The 15728-nt window shown below is 41.2% G+C and overlaps 1 protein-coding gene across 1 annotated transcript in view; it reads left to right on the top strand.

The window, feature by feature from the left end:
• Positions 1 to 13072, top strand: part of kank4 (KN motif and ankyrin repeat domains 4) — a 267734-nt gene extending 254662 nt beyond the window's left edge. Inside the window, 4 exon segments of the mRNA XM_034179538.1 lie at positions 5587 to 5806; positions 5904 to 6046; positions 7936 to 8136; positions 12333 to 13072. Coding sequence (XP_034035429.1) covers positions 5587 to 5806; positions 5904 to 6046; positions 7936 to 8136; positions 12333 to 12446 — 678 coding nt within the window. The 3' untranslated portion in view covers positions 12447 to 13072.
• The last annotated feature ends 2656 nt before the right edge of the window (positions 13073 to 15728 follow it).

The following is a 15728-nucleotide window of genomic DNA, read 5'->3' as shown; positions in this document are numbered from 1 at the left end:
CAAGCACTTGGCAACAGTGGGAAGGAAAAACTCCCTTTTAACAGGAAGAAACCTCCAGCAGAACCAGGCTCAGGGAGGGGCAGTCTTCTGCTGGGACTGGTTGGGGCTGAGGGAGAGAACCAGGAAAAAGACATGCTGTGGAGGGGAGCAGAGATCAATCACTAATGATTAAATGCAGAGTGGTGCATACAGAGCAAAAAGAGAAATAAACACTCAGTGCATCATGGGAACCCCCCAGCAGTCTAAGTCTATAGCAGCATAACTAAGGGATGGTTCAGGGTCACCTGATCCAGCCCTAACTATAAGCTTTAGCAAAAATGAAAGTTTTAAGCCTAATCTTAAAAGTAGAGAGGGTGTCTGTCTCCCTGATCTGAATTGGGAGCTGGTTCCACAGGAGAGGAGCCTGAAAGCTGAAGGCTCTGCCTCCCATTCTACTCTTACAAACCCTAGGAACTACAAGTAAGCCTGCAGTCTGAGAGCGAAGCGCTCTATTGGGGTGATATGGTACCATGAGGTCCCTAAGGTCCATAAGATGGGACCTGATTATTCAAAACCTTATAAGTAAGAAGAAGAATTTTAAATTCTATTCTAGAATTAACAGGAAGCCAATGAAGAGAGGCCAATATGGGTGAGATATGCTCTCTCCTTCTAGTCCCTGTTAGCACTCTAGCTGCAGCATTTTGAATTAACTGAAGGCTTTTCAGGGAACTTTTAGGACATCCTGATAATAATGAATTACAATAGTCCAGCCTAGAGGAAATAAATGCATGAATTAGTTTTTCAGCATCACTCTGAGACAAGACCTTTCTAATTTTAGAGATATTGCGCAAATGCAAAAAAGCAGTCCTACATATTTGTTTAATATGCGCATTGAATGACATATCCTGATCAAAAATGACTCCAAGATTTCTCACAGTATTACTAGAGGTCAGGATAATGCCATCCGGAGTAAGGATCTGGTTAGACACCATGTTTCTAAGATTTGTGGGGCCAAGTACAATAACTTCAGTTTTATCTGAGTTTAAAAGCAGGAAATTAGAGGTCATCCATGTCTTTATGTCTGTAAGACAATCCTGCAGTTTAGCTAATTGGTGTGTGTCCTCTGGCTTCATGGATAGATAAAGCTGGGTATCATCTGCGTAACAATGAAATTTAAGCAATGCCGTCTAATAATACTGCCTAAGGGAAACATGTATAAAGTGAATAAAATTGGTCCTAGCACAGAACCTTGTGGAACTCCATAATTAACCTTAGTCTGTGAAGAAGATTTCCCATTTACATGAACAAATTGTAATCTGTTAGATAAATATGATTCAAACCACCGCAGCGCAGTGCCTTTAATACCTATGGCATGCTCTAATCTCTGTAATAAAATTTTATGGTCAACAGTATCAAAAGCAGCACTGAGGTCTAACAGAACAAGCACAGAGATGAGTCCACTGTCCGAGGCCATAAGAAGATCATTTGTAACCTTCACTAATGCTGTTTCTGTACTATGATGAATTCTAAAACCTGACTGAAACTCTCCAAATAGACCATTCCTCTGCAGATGATCAGTTAGCTGTTTTACAACTACCCTTTCAAGAATTTTTGAGAGAAAAGGAAGGTTGGAGATTGGCCTATAATTAGCCAAGATAGCTGGGTCAAGTGATGGCTTTTTAAGTAATGGTTTAATTACTGCCACCTTAAAAGCCTGTGGTACTTAGCCAACTAATAAAGATAGATTGATCATATTTAAGATCGAAGCATTAATTAATGGTAGGGCTTCCTTGAGCAGCCTGGTAGGAATGGGGTCTAATAGACATGTTGATGGTTTGGAGGAAGTAACTAATGAAAATAACTCAGACAGAACAATCGGAGAGAAAGAGTCTAACCAAATACCGGCATCACTGAAAGCAGCCAAAGATAACGATACGTCTTTGGGATGGTGATGAGTAATTTTTTCTCTAGTAGTTAAAATTTTATTAGCAAAGAAAGTCATGAAGTCATTACTAGTTAAAGTTAAAGGAATACTCGGCTCAATAGAGCTCTGACTCTGTCAGCCTGGCTACAGTGCTGAAAAGAAACCTGGGGTTGTTCTTATTTTCTTCAATTAGTGATGAGTAGTAAGATGTCCTAGCTTTACGGAGGGCTTTTTTATAGAGCAACAGACTCTTTTTCCAGGCTAAGTGAAGATCTTCTAAATTAGTGAGACGCCATTTCCTCTCCAACTTACGGGTTATCTGCTTTAAGCTGCGAGATCGTGAGTTATACCACGGAGTCAGGCACTTCTGATTTAAAGCTCTCTTTTACAGAGGAGCTACAGCATCCAAAGTTGTCTTCAATGAGGATGTAAAACTATTGACGAGATACTCTATCTCACTTACAGAGTTTAGGTAGCTACTCTGCACTGTGTTGGTATATGGCATTAGAGAACATAAAGAAGGAATCATATCCTTAAACCTAGTTACAGCGCTTTCTGAAAGACTTCTAGTGTAATGAAACTTATTCCCCACTGCTGGGTAGTCCATCAGAGTAAATGTAAATGTTATTAAGAAATGATCAGACAGAAGGGAGTTTTCAGGGAATACTGTTAAGTCTTCAATTTCCATACCATAAGTCAGAACAAGATCTAAGATATGATTAAAGTGGTGGGTGGACTCATTTACATTTTGAGCAAAGCCAATTGAGTCTAATAATAGATTAAATGCAGTGTTGAGGCTGTCATTCTCAGCATCTGTGTGGATGTTAAAATCGCCCACTATAATTATCTTATCTGAGCTAAGCACTAAGTCAGACAAAAGGTCTGAAAATTCACAGAGAAACTCACAGTAACGACCAGGTGGACGATAGATAATACCAAATAAAACTGGTTTTTGGGACTTCCAATTTGGATGGACAAGACTAAGAGTCAAGCTTTCAAATGAATTAAAGCTCTGTCTGGGTTTTTGATTAATTAATAAGCTGGAATGGAAGATTGCTGCTAATCCTCCGCCTCGGCCCGTGCTACGAGCATTCTGCAGTTAGTGTGACTCGGGGGTGTTGACTCATTTAAACTAACATATTCATCCTGCTGTAACCAGGTTTCTGTAAGGCAGAATAAATCAATATGTTGATCAATTATTATATCATTTACTAACAGGGACTTAGAAGAGACAGACCTAATGTTTAATAGACCACATTTAACCGTTTTAGTCTGTGGTGCAGTTGAAGGTGCTATATTATTTTTCTTTTTGAATTTTTATGCTTAAATAGATTTTTACTGGTTATTGGTGGTCTGGGAGCAGGCACCGTCTCTACGGGGATGGGGTAATGAGGGGATGGCAGGGGGAGAGAAGCTGCAGAGAGGTGTGTAAGACTACAACTCTGCTTCCTGGTCCCAACCGTGGATAGTCACGGTTTGGAGGATTTAAGAAAATTGGCCAGATTTCTAGAAATGAGAGCTGCTCCATCCAAAGTGGGATGGATGCCGTCTCTCCTAACAAGACCAGGTTTTCCCCAGAAGCTTTGCCAATTATCTATGAAGCCCACCTCATTTTTTGGACACCACTCAGACAGCCAGCAATTCAAGGAGAACATGCGGCTAAACATGTCACTCCCGGTCCGATTGGGGAGGGGCCCAGAGAAAACTACAGAGTCCGACATTGTTTTTGCAAAGTTACACACCGATTCAATGTTAATTTTAGTGACCTCCGATTGGCGTAACTGGATGTCATTACTGCCGACGTGAATTACAATCTTACCAAATTTACGCTTAGCCAGCAGTTTCAAATTTCCTTCAATGTCGCCTGCTCTGGCCCCCGGAAGACAATTGACTATGGTTGCTGGTGTCGCTAACTTCACATTTCTCAAAACAGAGTCGCCAATAACCAGAGTTTGATCCTCGGTGGGTGTGTCGCCGAGTGGGGAAAAACGGTTAGAAATGTGAACGGGTTGGCAGTGTACACGGGGCTTCTGTTTAGGGCTATGCTTCCTCCTCACAGTTACCCAGTCGGCCTGCTTTCCCGGCTGCTCGGGATCTGCTGGAAGGAAACTAACGGCGTCTAAGCTACCTTGGTCCGCACCGACTACAGGGGCCTGGCTAGCTGTAGAATTTTCCACGGTGCGGAGCCGAGTCTCCAATTCGCCCAGCCTGGCCTCCAAAGCTACGAATATGCTACACTTATTACAAGTACCATTACTGCTAAAGGAGGCCGAGGAATAACTAAACATTTCACACCCAGCGCAGAAAAGTGCAGGAAAGACAGGAGAAGCCGCCATGCTAAATTGGCTAAGAGCTAGTAGCTGCACTAAGCTAGCGGATTCCTAAAAACACACAAAGTGAATAATGTGTAAATAATTTAGAGGTGATTCAGCAGAGGAAGTGCTTTAGTGAAGGCACGTTAAGATTACACTGTGAAACAAATCGTTATCTAGTTATCTAGATCAATCTAACTGTGCAGATTAAACAGCTAACAGATACAGAAAAACACCGCTGTGCTCTGGAACAGGAAGTGATACAATACCGCAGTGAGAGCCAACCACCAGTAGAGGCGTACTGCTCTATTTATGTTTGATTACTGTATTTGGAAAAAAAAACCTTGTGTGTTCCTGATTCTACCACATGGGATTTTGGTAAATGCAATATTGGCACTTCTGCTGTTGAAATTTAAAGCTGGAAGGTTTATCATCAATGAAGACCAAAGACTGATATGAAAAAAAAAATTACAGGCACTGGCTGCTGGTCCTTAGAAGGTTTTTGTGCATCTTTATTATGCTCAAATTCCAACTGTTCTAAGATACACTCATTTCTGATCAGTGTGTGGATAGCAAAATGCACAGACGGATGGAATCCACTTGTATATCCCCCTTCTGGCCCTATGGCCAGCAGCACAGCTGGCCATTCGCATAGGTAGTATAGACAAATTTGCCAACATTGACCCATAAGGGCACCCCAAATAAAGGCAGACTTTTTACTGTAACTTTTTAAAACTAACACTATATTGATGTAATTTACATTCATAGTGCCAAATGTTGCATCTTTATTTTGGCAATCAGTTGTATCCATAACTTTAGAGTAAGACACAGCATTGCTGACAGTATTTCTTTTGCTCTTTTTGAAAAGTTTTAAATATTTTCCTGTATATGCTCAAGCTAACATAGCATAAACACTGTTAGCAAGAGCTAAACCGGTATTATTTGAAATCAGAAGTATGTCCCAAACCTTAGTGCACGTTATCCATTGTATCTCAAAAACTGACTTTTTCTTTGTGTATGGTTGACAACAGCACTACTTGTGAACTCGTTGTCACCACCTAGTGCTGTGGAGGAATGTGCGGCATTGATAATTTTTAAGGAGACTTTTTTTTTTTGACTTTTAAAAAGAACTACATATTTGTAAGGTTTATTTTTGTTGATAAAACAAAGAAAAGATCAAAGACACAAGCTAAACCCTTTAGGTGTAATTGCATGAACACGTAATTGGTGGTTAATTAGCTGTGACGAGGCCACCGGATAAAAATCTTGCAAAGGGCAGCAAATAGGTCAAGGCCGGCTCTGGCCGGCGGGGATAAAAATAATTTTCCTGAATTGCCTCTGACAGTTAACTCCTTTCCTGTTGTTCCTCAGCGTCAGGTTTTAGTGGTGCTCTACCAGGAGTGGTTCAGAGTGTCCAGTCAGAAAGACTCGCAGGCTGACACCGTTCGATTATACCTGCGACGCGTGGGTTTAACCACACCCACTCTCCTGCCGTACGTCGTCAACCTGACAGATGGCAATGGCAACATGGCGCTGCACTACAGTGTGTCCCATTCCAACTTTTCTGTGGTCAAACTCCTGCTGGACACTGGTGAGCCATAAACTTACACAGCTGAAGACAGCTGACAGAAAACCCTGCTGTGTGCCGAGTTTGAGAATCTAACAGGAGAAGTATGTTTTGTTCACAGGTTTATGCGAGACAGACAACGTGAACAAAGCGGGTTACACTCCAGTGATGCTGGCTGCACTGACAGCTGCAGAAAGCCCAGATGACCTGGAGGTGGCACAACAGCTGCTGAGACTGGGAGACGTCAACGCACGTTCCAGACAGGTGCACAGATGAAATAAATATATATATATATATATATATATATATATATATATATATATATATATATATATATATATATATATATATATATATATATATATATATATATATATATGTAAGTATTTATTGATGGAGAAGAATGCTTTTTTCTTTTTAGTGTTTTCGATGTTAGGGAATTTGTTGTTGAATAAAGAGCATGAAAAAGGAGTTCTTTCACCTGTCAGAAGAGAGAGAATTTAATTAATCTTAATGGAGAAATTGTAGAATTTTAAGGCTATTGCTTTATGCATTTAGAATTTCACTGCATCAAGCACTCAGGGTTTGTTTTAGGGTGTAGAAATTTGGATTCCCTGGGACTCCATGGGGTAAAATATTTGGAGTCCCTTTCTCATTTGATAGAGTCCCAATTCAGTCAGTGAATTTTGATATTCAAATGTGATGCACAATTGAATACAGCCCATTTTCCTTTCCTGCATGGTATCAAAGCTTTTATTCCCATTCAGAATTTTTATAATAAACTACTGCAATATCTTGATATGTTATGATCTTGTGGTAGTTTTTATAAAACGTTGTAGTGCAAGTTGTGTTGGCTTTAGGTGGTTTTAGTTTTTAGCAACAAAATTGCAGGAACAATTGAAAATTGCAAAAATACTTGTAAGTCTCGAGCGATTATCGACGTTGATATTTGTAGTTGGTATGGTTGGCATTGGTCATTTTAAAGCTGATTTGTTGATAAGACAATTTCATTTTAAAATGCGTGATTTTGGCTCTGACACAGCTGCAGTCACAACTTTTTGGTATTTTAGCAATGTCTTGCCCACAGCACTATCTGATTTGTTAGACATCATGAGTTCAGCCTATCAACACTAAAGGCATTGTCCCACAGACAGGCGTAAAAGAATGCAGAGTGCAGACTGGAGCTATGTGCAAGAACACATTGTGCTAAGAGTTTTTGTTACTCCACATTTTGATGTTTTTTTTTTGTTTTTTTTTACACTTTTCTTACTGCAGGCAAATATCAGTTTCAAATATTGGTTATCAGTCTCCGACATGAGTAATAATCAGTTTCAGCTCTGAAAAATCTTTATCAGTTGACCCCTGATTATTATTATTTTTATGTAATTTATTAAAAATTTAAAAGGACATTCTTCCAGTCAGACATAAAAAAATAGTTCAGCCTCCCACCAAAAAAATCCATATCGGTCAGGCTGTACTGCACACGCACTTGACTCACACACAGCCAGCCACGCAAAACAAAAGCGACTTTTGCTGTAGGTTGTCTGTGTTTGCATTTTACAGTTTAACCATTGTAAAACAATCAATTACGTTTTGTTTGTCTGATTAACAGCTTTGTTTAAGTGAAGACAATCACATTCTCTGACTGCTGTGCGCCCTCTGTCTCATCACACTCACTCTGACTGAAACGTTCCCCCTGCTGCAGCCACGAAAATTCCTGTGATCAAGCTAAGCTCCATGTGGTGCTTTGCAGTGACAAGATTATAGTAAACACAACCGGCCCACTGTTCATTTAAAATAGCTTAAAATAATAAGTTTTAAATTTAACTCAGGTTGGAAACATTATTTGTGCCTTTGGGGATTTTAAAGTGGGGCTGTTTGGGGAGTGACTTGCTTTTGGAGCCATCCAAGTAACTGCAAGATTTGGCACTTCTGGATTGATTGTGTTTCCAACACTGGGGTTCAGGGCATTGCCATAATTGGAGTTTATTTAGAAGTGATTTGTACACATCTGGTTACTCCATCTGCACCTTCCTCCCCTGTCTGTGTTTTTCCTGACCCTACATTGCTTTTTGTATATCCATATCTCTCCGTCATAACTGCTCTGTCACCATTAATTAATTTTTTTTTCCTCCCTGTCTCACTCTATCTAGGCGGGCCAGACGGCACTCATGCTTGCGGTGAGCCACGGGCGCGTTGCTATGGTGAAACTGCTGCTAAGATGCGGTGCAGATGTAAATGCCCAGGACCGTGAGGGATCCACGGCCCTGATGTGCGCCAGCGAATACGGACACACACATATCGCTAGTCTGCTGTTAGAGACGGGCTGCTGTGACAGCAGTCTCACAGACAAGGTATTCTTCTGACATTGCATCAATGTAGCTGCCACATAAATCTGATGTTCCTCACATTGCTCCATAAAAGACCATTTTAACACCTTGTTCAGACTGTCGGTTTAAAGGATTTTTTTGGCCTTCAGACCCATTTCTTATCCTGTCAATGGATAAACACTGCTGCTAAAAACTACTGCACTGTTGATGTGGCCTTTCAGGTGAACTAAGTGCTATCTGTGTGATACCCAACATTGAATGCTCTGTAAGCTAGAAGGGCACACAGTAGAGTGTGTGCTACTGCAAACCCACAACAGGCCCTTTAACTATATTAACTAGAGGTGGGGAAAAAAGAAGAATCGAGACTCACAATATCGCACTATTTAATTTGACCACATAAGAATTCTTTTTTTTTAAGTCTAGAAACAAGATGGAAATGTAGTACTGTTTTCATTCAGCAGGGCACATTGTATTTTAAGTAGATTACTTTAAGAAATTACAGCTGTTTCCATCCTTTTTTTGCAAATCTACAACCAGCAGTCCTTCTACATTCCTCACCTTGATACCATATCTACCTATTGCTTCCTTGAGGTCCACTCAAATCACCACTCTTTCATCCTTGGATGTACTGTTTTCCACCTTACCTAACTCACTGTAGAAATCTTCCTCCATTTCACAACCTACCTGTGGGTCATATGCAGTGATGACATACATCATCAACCCTTACTTAACCTCCAACACACTCTGAATATACGCTTCCTTCAGAATGCCCTCAAAAACATGTCTCCTCCCATTCACACCACGATACAACAGTTTGAACGCACCTCCAGAGCTCCTGGCCTTACTTCCACTTAGTCTCTTGAACACACAGCATGTCTAGCTATCCATTATATCAGCTACCTCTCTCCCTTTACCAGTTGTACTGTTGTGGTTTGTCCCGTTTGTGTCTTATGTCCTTATGTTAGTTGTCATGGCGTTCTGTCTCTTCTCTGTGTCTTATCTGTTAGTTGTGCTATTTTGCACACCATAGCCATTCTTGAGTTCCACTTTAGTTTTCTACCTTTCATTCTTGGTTTCTTTCTTTTAGTGTGATTATTATTTATGGCGTGTTTTAGGTTCTACTCACCCCAGTACTCTATGTGGTTTGTTTCACACTATCTCTGTCAGCCCCTGTCTGTGTTTGTAGGTATGTCCTTTTCACCTGGTTTCCCTCACAGTTGTTTCCCATTCCCAATCACACCACCTGTTGCTTGTCTACTCGTCTCTGTCACTACTTAAGTTTGTCACTTTGTGGTTCTCAGTTGTTGGGTTTTTCTGGTTCATAGCAGTCTTGTCTGGTTTAGTTTTTCTGCATTTGTTCATGTCTGCTTGCCCTGGTGTTGCTGCTGACTCTCCTCCTGTGTTCTTGTTTGTTTAGCCTGCTCATTAGCTTTGGACTCCTCAGCATCTGGTAAATAAATCACTGACTTTTTCCTACACCTGTCTGGTCCATGTGTGCATTTTTGGGTTCTATCCTGCCATAATCCATAACATATACTGTCAATGTTCCCAACTTTGAATATTTAACTTCCACATTTAGATTTCCTCTTCTTCCACTGCCTCCACCTCTTCTACAACCCCTGGCAAAAATTATGGAATCACCGGCCTCGGAGGATGTTCATTCAGTTGTTTAATTTTGTAGAAAAAAAGCAGATCACAGACATGACACAAAACTAAAGTCATTTCAAATGGCAACTTTCTGGCTTTAAGAAACACCATAAGAAATCAAGAAAAAAAAGATTGTGGCAGTCAGTAATGGTTACCTTTTTAGACCAAGCAGAGGAAAAAAATATGGAATCACTCAATTCTGTAGAAAAAATTATGGAACCACCCTGTAAATTTTCTTCCCCAAAACTAACACCTGCATCAAATCAAATCTGCTCGTTAGTCTGCATCTAAAAAGGAGTGATCACACCTTGGAGAGCTGTTGCACCAAGTGGACTGACATGAATCATGGCTCCAACACGAGAGATGTCAATTGAAACAAAGGAGAGGATTATCAAACTCTTAAAAGAGGGTAAATCATCATGCAATGTTGCAAAAGATGTTGGGTCTAAACTCTGGACCAAATACAAACAACATGAGAAGGTTGTTAAAGGCAAACATACTGGTAGACCAAGGAAGACATCAAAGCGTCAAGACAGAAAACTTAAAGCAATATGTCTCAAAAATCGAAAAATGCACAACAAAACAAATGAGGAACGAATGGGAGGAAACTGGAGTCAACGTCTGTGACCGAACTGTAAGAAACCGCCTAAAGGAAATGGGATTTACATACAGAAAAGCTAAACGAAAGCCATCATTAACACCTAAACAGAAAAAAACAAGGTTACAAATTGGCTAAGGAAAAGCAATTGTAGACTGTGGATGACTGGATGAAAGTCATATTCAGCGATGAATCTCGAATCTGCATTGGGCAAGGTGATGATGCTGGAACTTTTGTTTGGTGCCGTTCCAATGAGATTTATAAAGATGACTGCCTGAAGAGAACATGTAAATTTCCACAGTCATTGATGATATGGGGCTGCATGTCAGGTAAAGGCACTGGGGAGATGGCTGTCATTACATCATCAATAAATGCACAAGTTTATGTTGATATTTTGGACAATTGAAAGGATGTTTGTGTCAAGATGATAATGCATCTTGCCATAGAGCAAAAACTGCGAAAACATTCCTTGCAAAAAGACACATAGGGTCAATGTCATGGCACAGGGTCAATGTCAATGAGCAGATCTGATTTGATGCAGGTGTTAGTTTTGGGGATGAAAATTTACAGGGTGATTCCATAATTTTTTCCTCAGAATTGAGTGATTCCATATTTTTTTCCTCTGCTTGGTCTAAAAAAGTAACCGTTACTGACTGCCATAATATTTTTTTCTTGATTTCTTATAGTGTTTCTTAAAGCCAGAAAGTTGCCATTTGAAATGACTTTAGTTTTGTGTCACGTCTGTGATCTGCTTTTTTTCTACAAAATTAAACAACTGAATGAACATCTTCTGAGGCCGGTGATTCCATAATTTTTGCCAGGGGTTGTAGTCCAATTTCCACTGGTACCTGTGGTGGTCGTTATAAACCCAGGCCTTGACCAACTCGGTATGGAAATTCCATTTGTAACCTGCATGTTTGGCAAAATTTACACCTGATGTCCTTCCTGACACCACCCTACTCATTTATCTGGGCTTGGGCCCAGTACTTTGAATGCATTAGCTTGTGTAGCCAATGTAGCTGAGATTCAATGAACTTTACAGCATACGCCCTTCCTGCTTCTACCCTCCTCAATTACTGTGGCTTTGGATTGACGTTCAAAATGCATTGGATGTCTACTCCATGCGGCTGAATTAAGGCTTTTCCTTAATAGAAGATGTTGAAAAAGGCACATAGGATATTCCAGCTGAGATGTGACCTGTTAGTGTCATAAAAAACCTTCTCTGCTTCACTCCACCATGAAGCTTTGACTGGTGATGCAACAGGCAAAACTTGCACTATCCTCACTTTTTCCAATCAAAGCCACAGAAGCCTTTTACTCCTTGATAGATGCTGTGGGTGGCTTCATTTCACTTACACTGTGCCAGTGTAGAGAGGAAATGACCAGAATTTCGTCACAGTCCAAATATGTATGGACCTGACTGTACAGGGGAGAATTTCAGTTTATTTTGTACTTTTTGTAATTTGTCCCAGTATTTGTGGTATCACCATGAACATTTTTCTTTGGGTGTTGTTATATTAAAATTAAACTATTTGATATTACCTAAATATTTGGGATAGTAAATGTAAAAGATGCACTGAATTCTTTCATTTTTCAGTTTTACAACATCTATTAATCCCTCTGCAGGCTTATGATTCAACAGTGGCTGTGATAACACCGGCAATTTCTGCATGATGCAAAGGAGCTTATCAGATTATATTATCAGCTTTGTTGCACATTTGGATTAAAAACATGGAAAGAAAATGTGAATCTTATATGTGTGCATAAGATGCACATTGGGCACCAAAAGAAATGCAAAATAAGTGTTTACGGTCATTTAAAACCCACCCGTGTTCCTCATGATGTTGTTTGCATCAGTGCAGGTGGACTGTGTTCTGTAATGTCCACCTACAAAGCAACACTGCCACTATGAGGCTCAAACTAGTCACTGCACTGTGTATTGTAAAGCTGTGACATTTCCACTGTTTTTCTACAGAATGGTCAGACAGCTCTGGCAGTGGCTGAGGGGGCTTCCCACAAAGACATAATCGAGCTTTTGAAGGCCCACGCTGAAGCCTCAAAGCCTCCGTCTACCACAGACCACCACTGAGCCACGCTGATCCGGTTTACTCCTCCAACTCCTCACAACATCCAAATGAATTTCACCGCTGTTGACCAACAAAGAGGAGAAAGACCAAAATAATTCTCAGTACAGGAGCTGCTGCGTTTCCACATTTATGGCTGCAGAAGCTGGAATCACGGTGCAGGATGCACTCTGCACAAATGACAGATAAAGAAATCCACTAACACATCTGGGACCTCAAAGAACTGATTTATGTTCTCCTGCATCACCTCCAGCATTGTGGTTGTCGCAATCAGAGAAATGGGCCGGCTGCAGTGATGAAAAGATACGGCCTCAGTGGAACAACAGACAGGCAGCATATAAAGTGTAAGACTAGAGGTGGGAGCCAGGACGCGTGTTTGGAGCGCCAGTCATTCTGACTGCTGCTTGTTCTAAACTCTTCAAGCAAATAAGAAGCACATGATCTTCCTTATAAATGTGACCTTAAATATATAATATTCTTCATATATTTTTCTCTCCTGACGCTATTCATTGGACATAAGCCATTATCAAGATCATAGTAAATGTAGAATGTTATTCTAACAGATTATAACCAAACACACAGAAAAAACTATTTTCTACTGCACTTTTTAATGTCTGTGCAAATACAAATAATTCTACATGATAAGAGTCCTATATATATATATATGTGCATCTGGAAAGTATTCACAATGTTGCACATTTTCCACATTTTGTTACGTTACAGCCTTTTTCCAAAATGGATGAAATTCATTTGTTTCCTCAGACCTCTACACACAATACCCCATATTGACAATGTGAATTTTTTTTTTTTAGATTTTTGCAATTTATTAAACATAAAAAAAACTAAGAAATCACACGTACATAAGTATTCACAGCCTTTGCCATGAAGCTCCAAATTGATCTCAGGTGCATCCTGTTTCCACTTTCCATCCTTGAGATGTTTCTACATCTTAGTTGGCGCCCATCTGCAGTAAATTCAGTTGCTTGGACATGATTTGGAAAGGTGCACACCTGTCTGCATATGAGCTCCCACAGTTGACAGTGCATGTCAGAGCACAAACCAAGCATGAAGTTAAAAGAATTGACTGTAGACCTCCGAGACAGGATTGTCTTGAGGCATAAATCTGGGGAAGGGTACAGAAACATTTATGCTCCTTTGAAGGGCCCAGTGAGCACAGTGGCTTCCATCATCCTTAAGTGGAAGAAGTTCGGATCCACCGGGACTCTTCCTTGAGCTGGCTGCCTGCCTAAACTGAGTGAATGGAAGAGAAGGGCCTTAGTCAGGGTCAGGGAGGTGACCAAGAACCCAATGGCCACTCTGTCAGAGCTCCAGCATTCCTCTGTGGAGAGAGGAGAACCTTCCAGAAGGACAACCATCTCTGCAGCAATCCACCAATCAGGCCTGTATGGTAGCGTGGCCACACGGAAGTCACTCCTTAGTAAAAGGCACATGGCAGCCCACCTGAAGTTTGCCAAAAAGGATCTGAAGGACTCTCAGACCATGAGAAACAACATTCTCTGGTCTGATGAGACAAAGATTGAACTCTTTGATGTGAATGGCAGGTGTTATGTTTGGAGGAAACCAGGCACCATCCCTACAGTGAAGCATGGTGGTGGCAGCATCATTCTGTGGGGATGTTTCTCAGCAGCAGGAACTGGGAAACTAGTCAGGATTGAGGGAAAGATGAATGCAGCAATGTACAGAGACATCCTGAATGAAAACCTGCTCTTGACCTCATACTGGGGTGACAGTTCATCTTTCAGCAGGACAATGACCCTAAACACACAGCCAACATATCAAAGGAGTGACTTTAGAACAACTCTGTGAATGTCCTTGAGTGGCCCAGCAAGAGCCCAGACCTGAATCTGATTGAACATCTCTGGAGAGATCTGAAAATGGCTGTGCACCGACGCTCCTCATCCAACCTGATGGAGCTTGAGAGGTGCTGCAAAGAGGAATGGACAAAACTGCCCAAAGATATGTGCATCAAGCTTGTGGCATCATATTCAAGAAGTCTTGAGGCCATAACTGCTGTCAGAGGTGCGTCAACAAAGTATTGAGCAAAGGGTGTGAATACTTACATATGTGTGATTTCTTTTTTTTAAAATAAATTTACCAAATTTCATGTTGTCATTATGGGGTGTTGTAAGTAGAATTTTGAGGTGGGGGGGTTACTCCATTTTGGAATATGGCTGTAACATAAAATATGTAAAACGTGAGGCACTGTGAATACTTTCGAGATGTACTGGATATTATATACGAGGTCTCTTAGATAATAAACCGACCCTTTTATTTTTTTTTTTAACTATATGGATTTGAATGACATGCGATTACACCAATCATGCTTGAACCCTCGTGCGCATGCGTGAGTTTTTTCACGCGTGTCGGTGGCGTCATTTCCCTGTGGGCAGGCCTTGAGTGAGATGTGGTCCCGCCCTCTCGGTTGAATTCCTTTGTTTCACACGCTGCTCGAGACGGCGCGCGTTGCTTTATCAAAATTTTTTCTGGACCTGTGAGGAATATCCGAGTGGACACTATTCGAGAAATTTTTCTGTGAAAAGTTTAATGGCTGATGAGAGATTATGGGGTGTTTCTGTCGGTGTAAGGACTTCCCACGGACCGGGACGTCCTGCAGCGCTTCCAGGCGCTGTCGTCGGCCTGTTTCGAGCTTAAAACATCCTAATTTAAGGCTTAATTCACCCAGGACATCGTGAGAGAACAGAGAAGATTCAGAAGAGGCCGGCATGAGGAATTTATGCGGACATTCCACTGTTTAAGGACATTTTTTTTAATGAAAGACGTACGCGCAAATTCGCCGAGTCGTTTCCGTGACGACTCGGCAAATCTGTGTGCGCCGCGACAGGAAAAACACCTCCGTGTTGAAAACCATTTGTAGAATTCAGGCGGCTTTTAATGGGTTTCAACAAGTGAGTAACTGAGAAATTGTTTAACAGCTTGGGCATGTTCCAACTTGCCCGTTAAGATTTCCAACGGAGGTGTTTTTCCTGCCGCGACCCCCCGCGGTCGGGTCCAGCCCGACATGCGACTCTGCCCGCACGTTCTTTCATTACAAAATGACCGTTAACAATGGAATGTCCGAATAAACTCCTCATGCCGACTTCTTCTGAAAGTTCTCTGTTCTCTGACGACTTACTGCGTCAACAGAGCCTGAAATGTGGAAGTTTTCAACTTGAAACGGCGAGACGCTGCCGCCTCGAAGCGCAGATCGCCGTCAGGCGCCGTGGACCGTCCTTAAAGCGACACTACCAGACCAAAATCTCTCATCA

The sequence above is a fragment of the Thalassophryne amazonica genome, chromosome 10 (assembly GCF_902500255.1).
Source record: "Thalassophryne amazonica chromosome 10, fThaAma1.1, whole genome shotgun sequence".
In the NCBI taxonomy this organism is placed as follows: domain Eukaryota; kingdom Metazoa; phylum Chordata; class Actinopteri; order Batrachoidiformes; family Batrachoididae; genus Thalassophryne; species Thalassophryne amazonica.
This window is presented reverse-complemented; position numbering and strand designations above follow the sequence as displayed.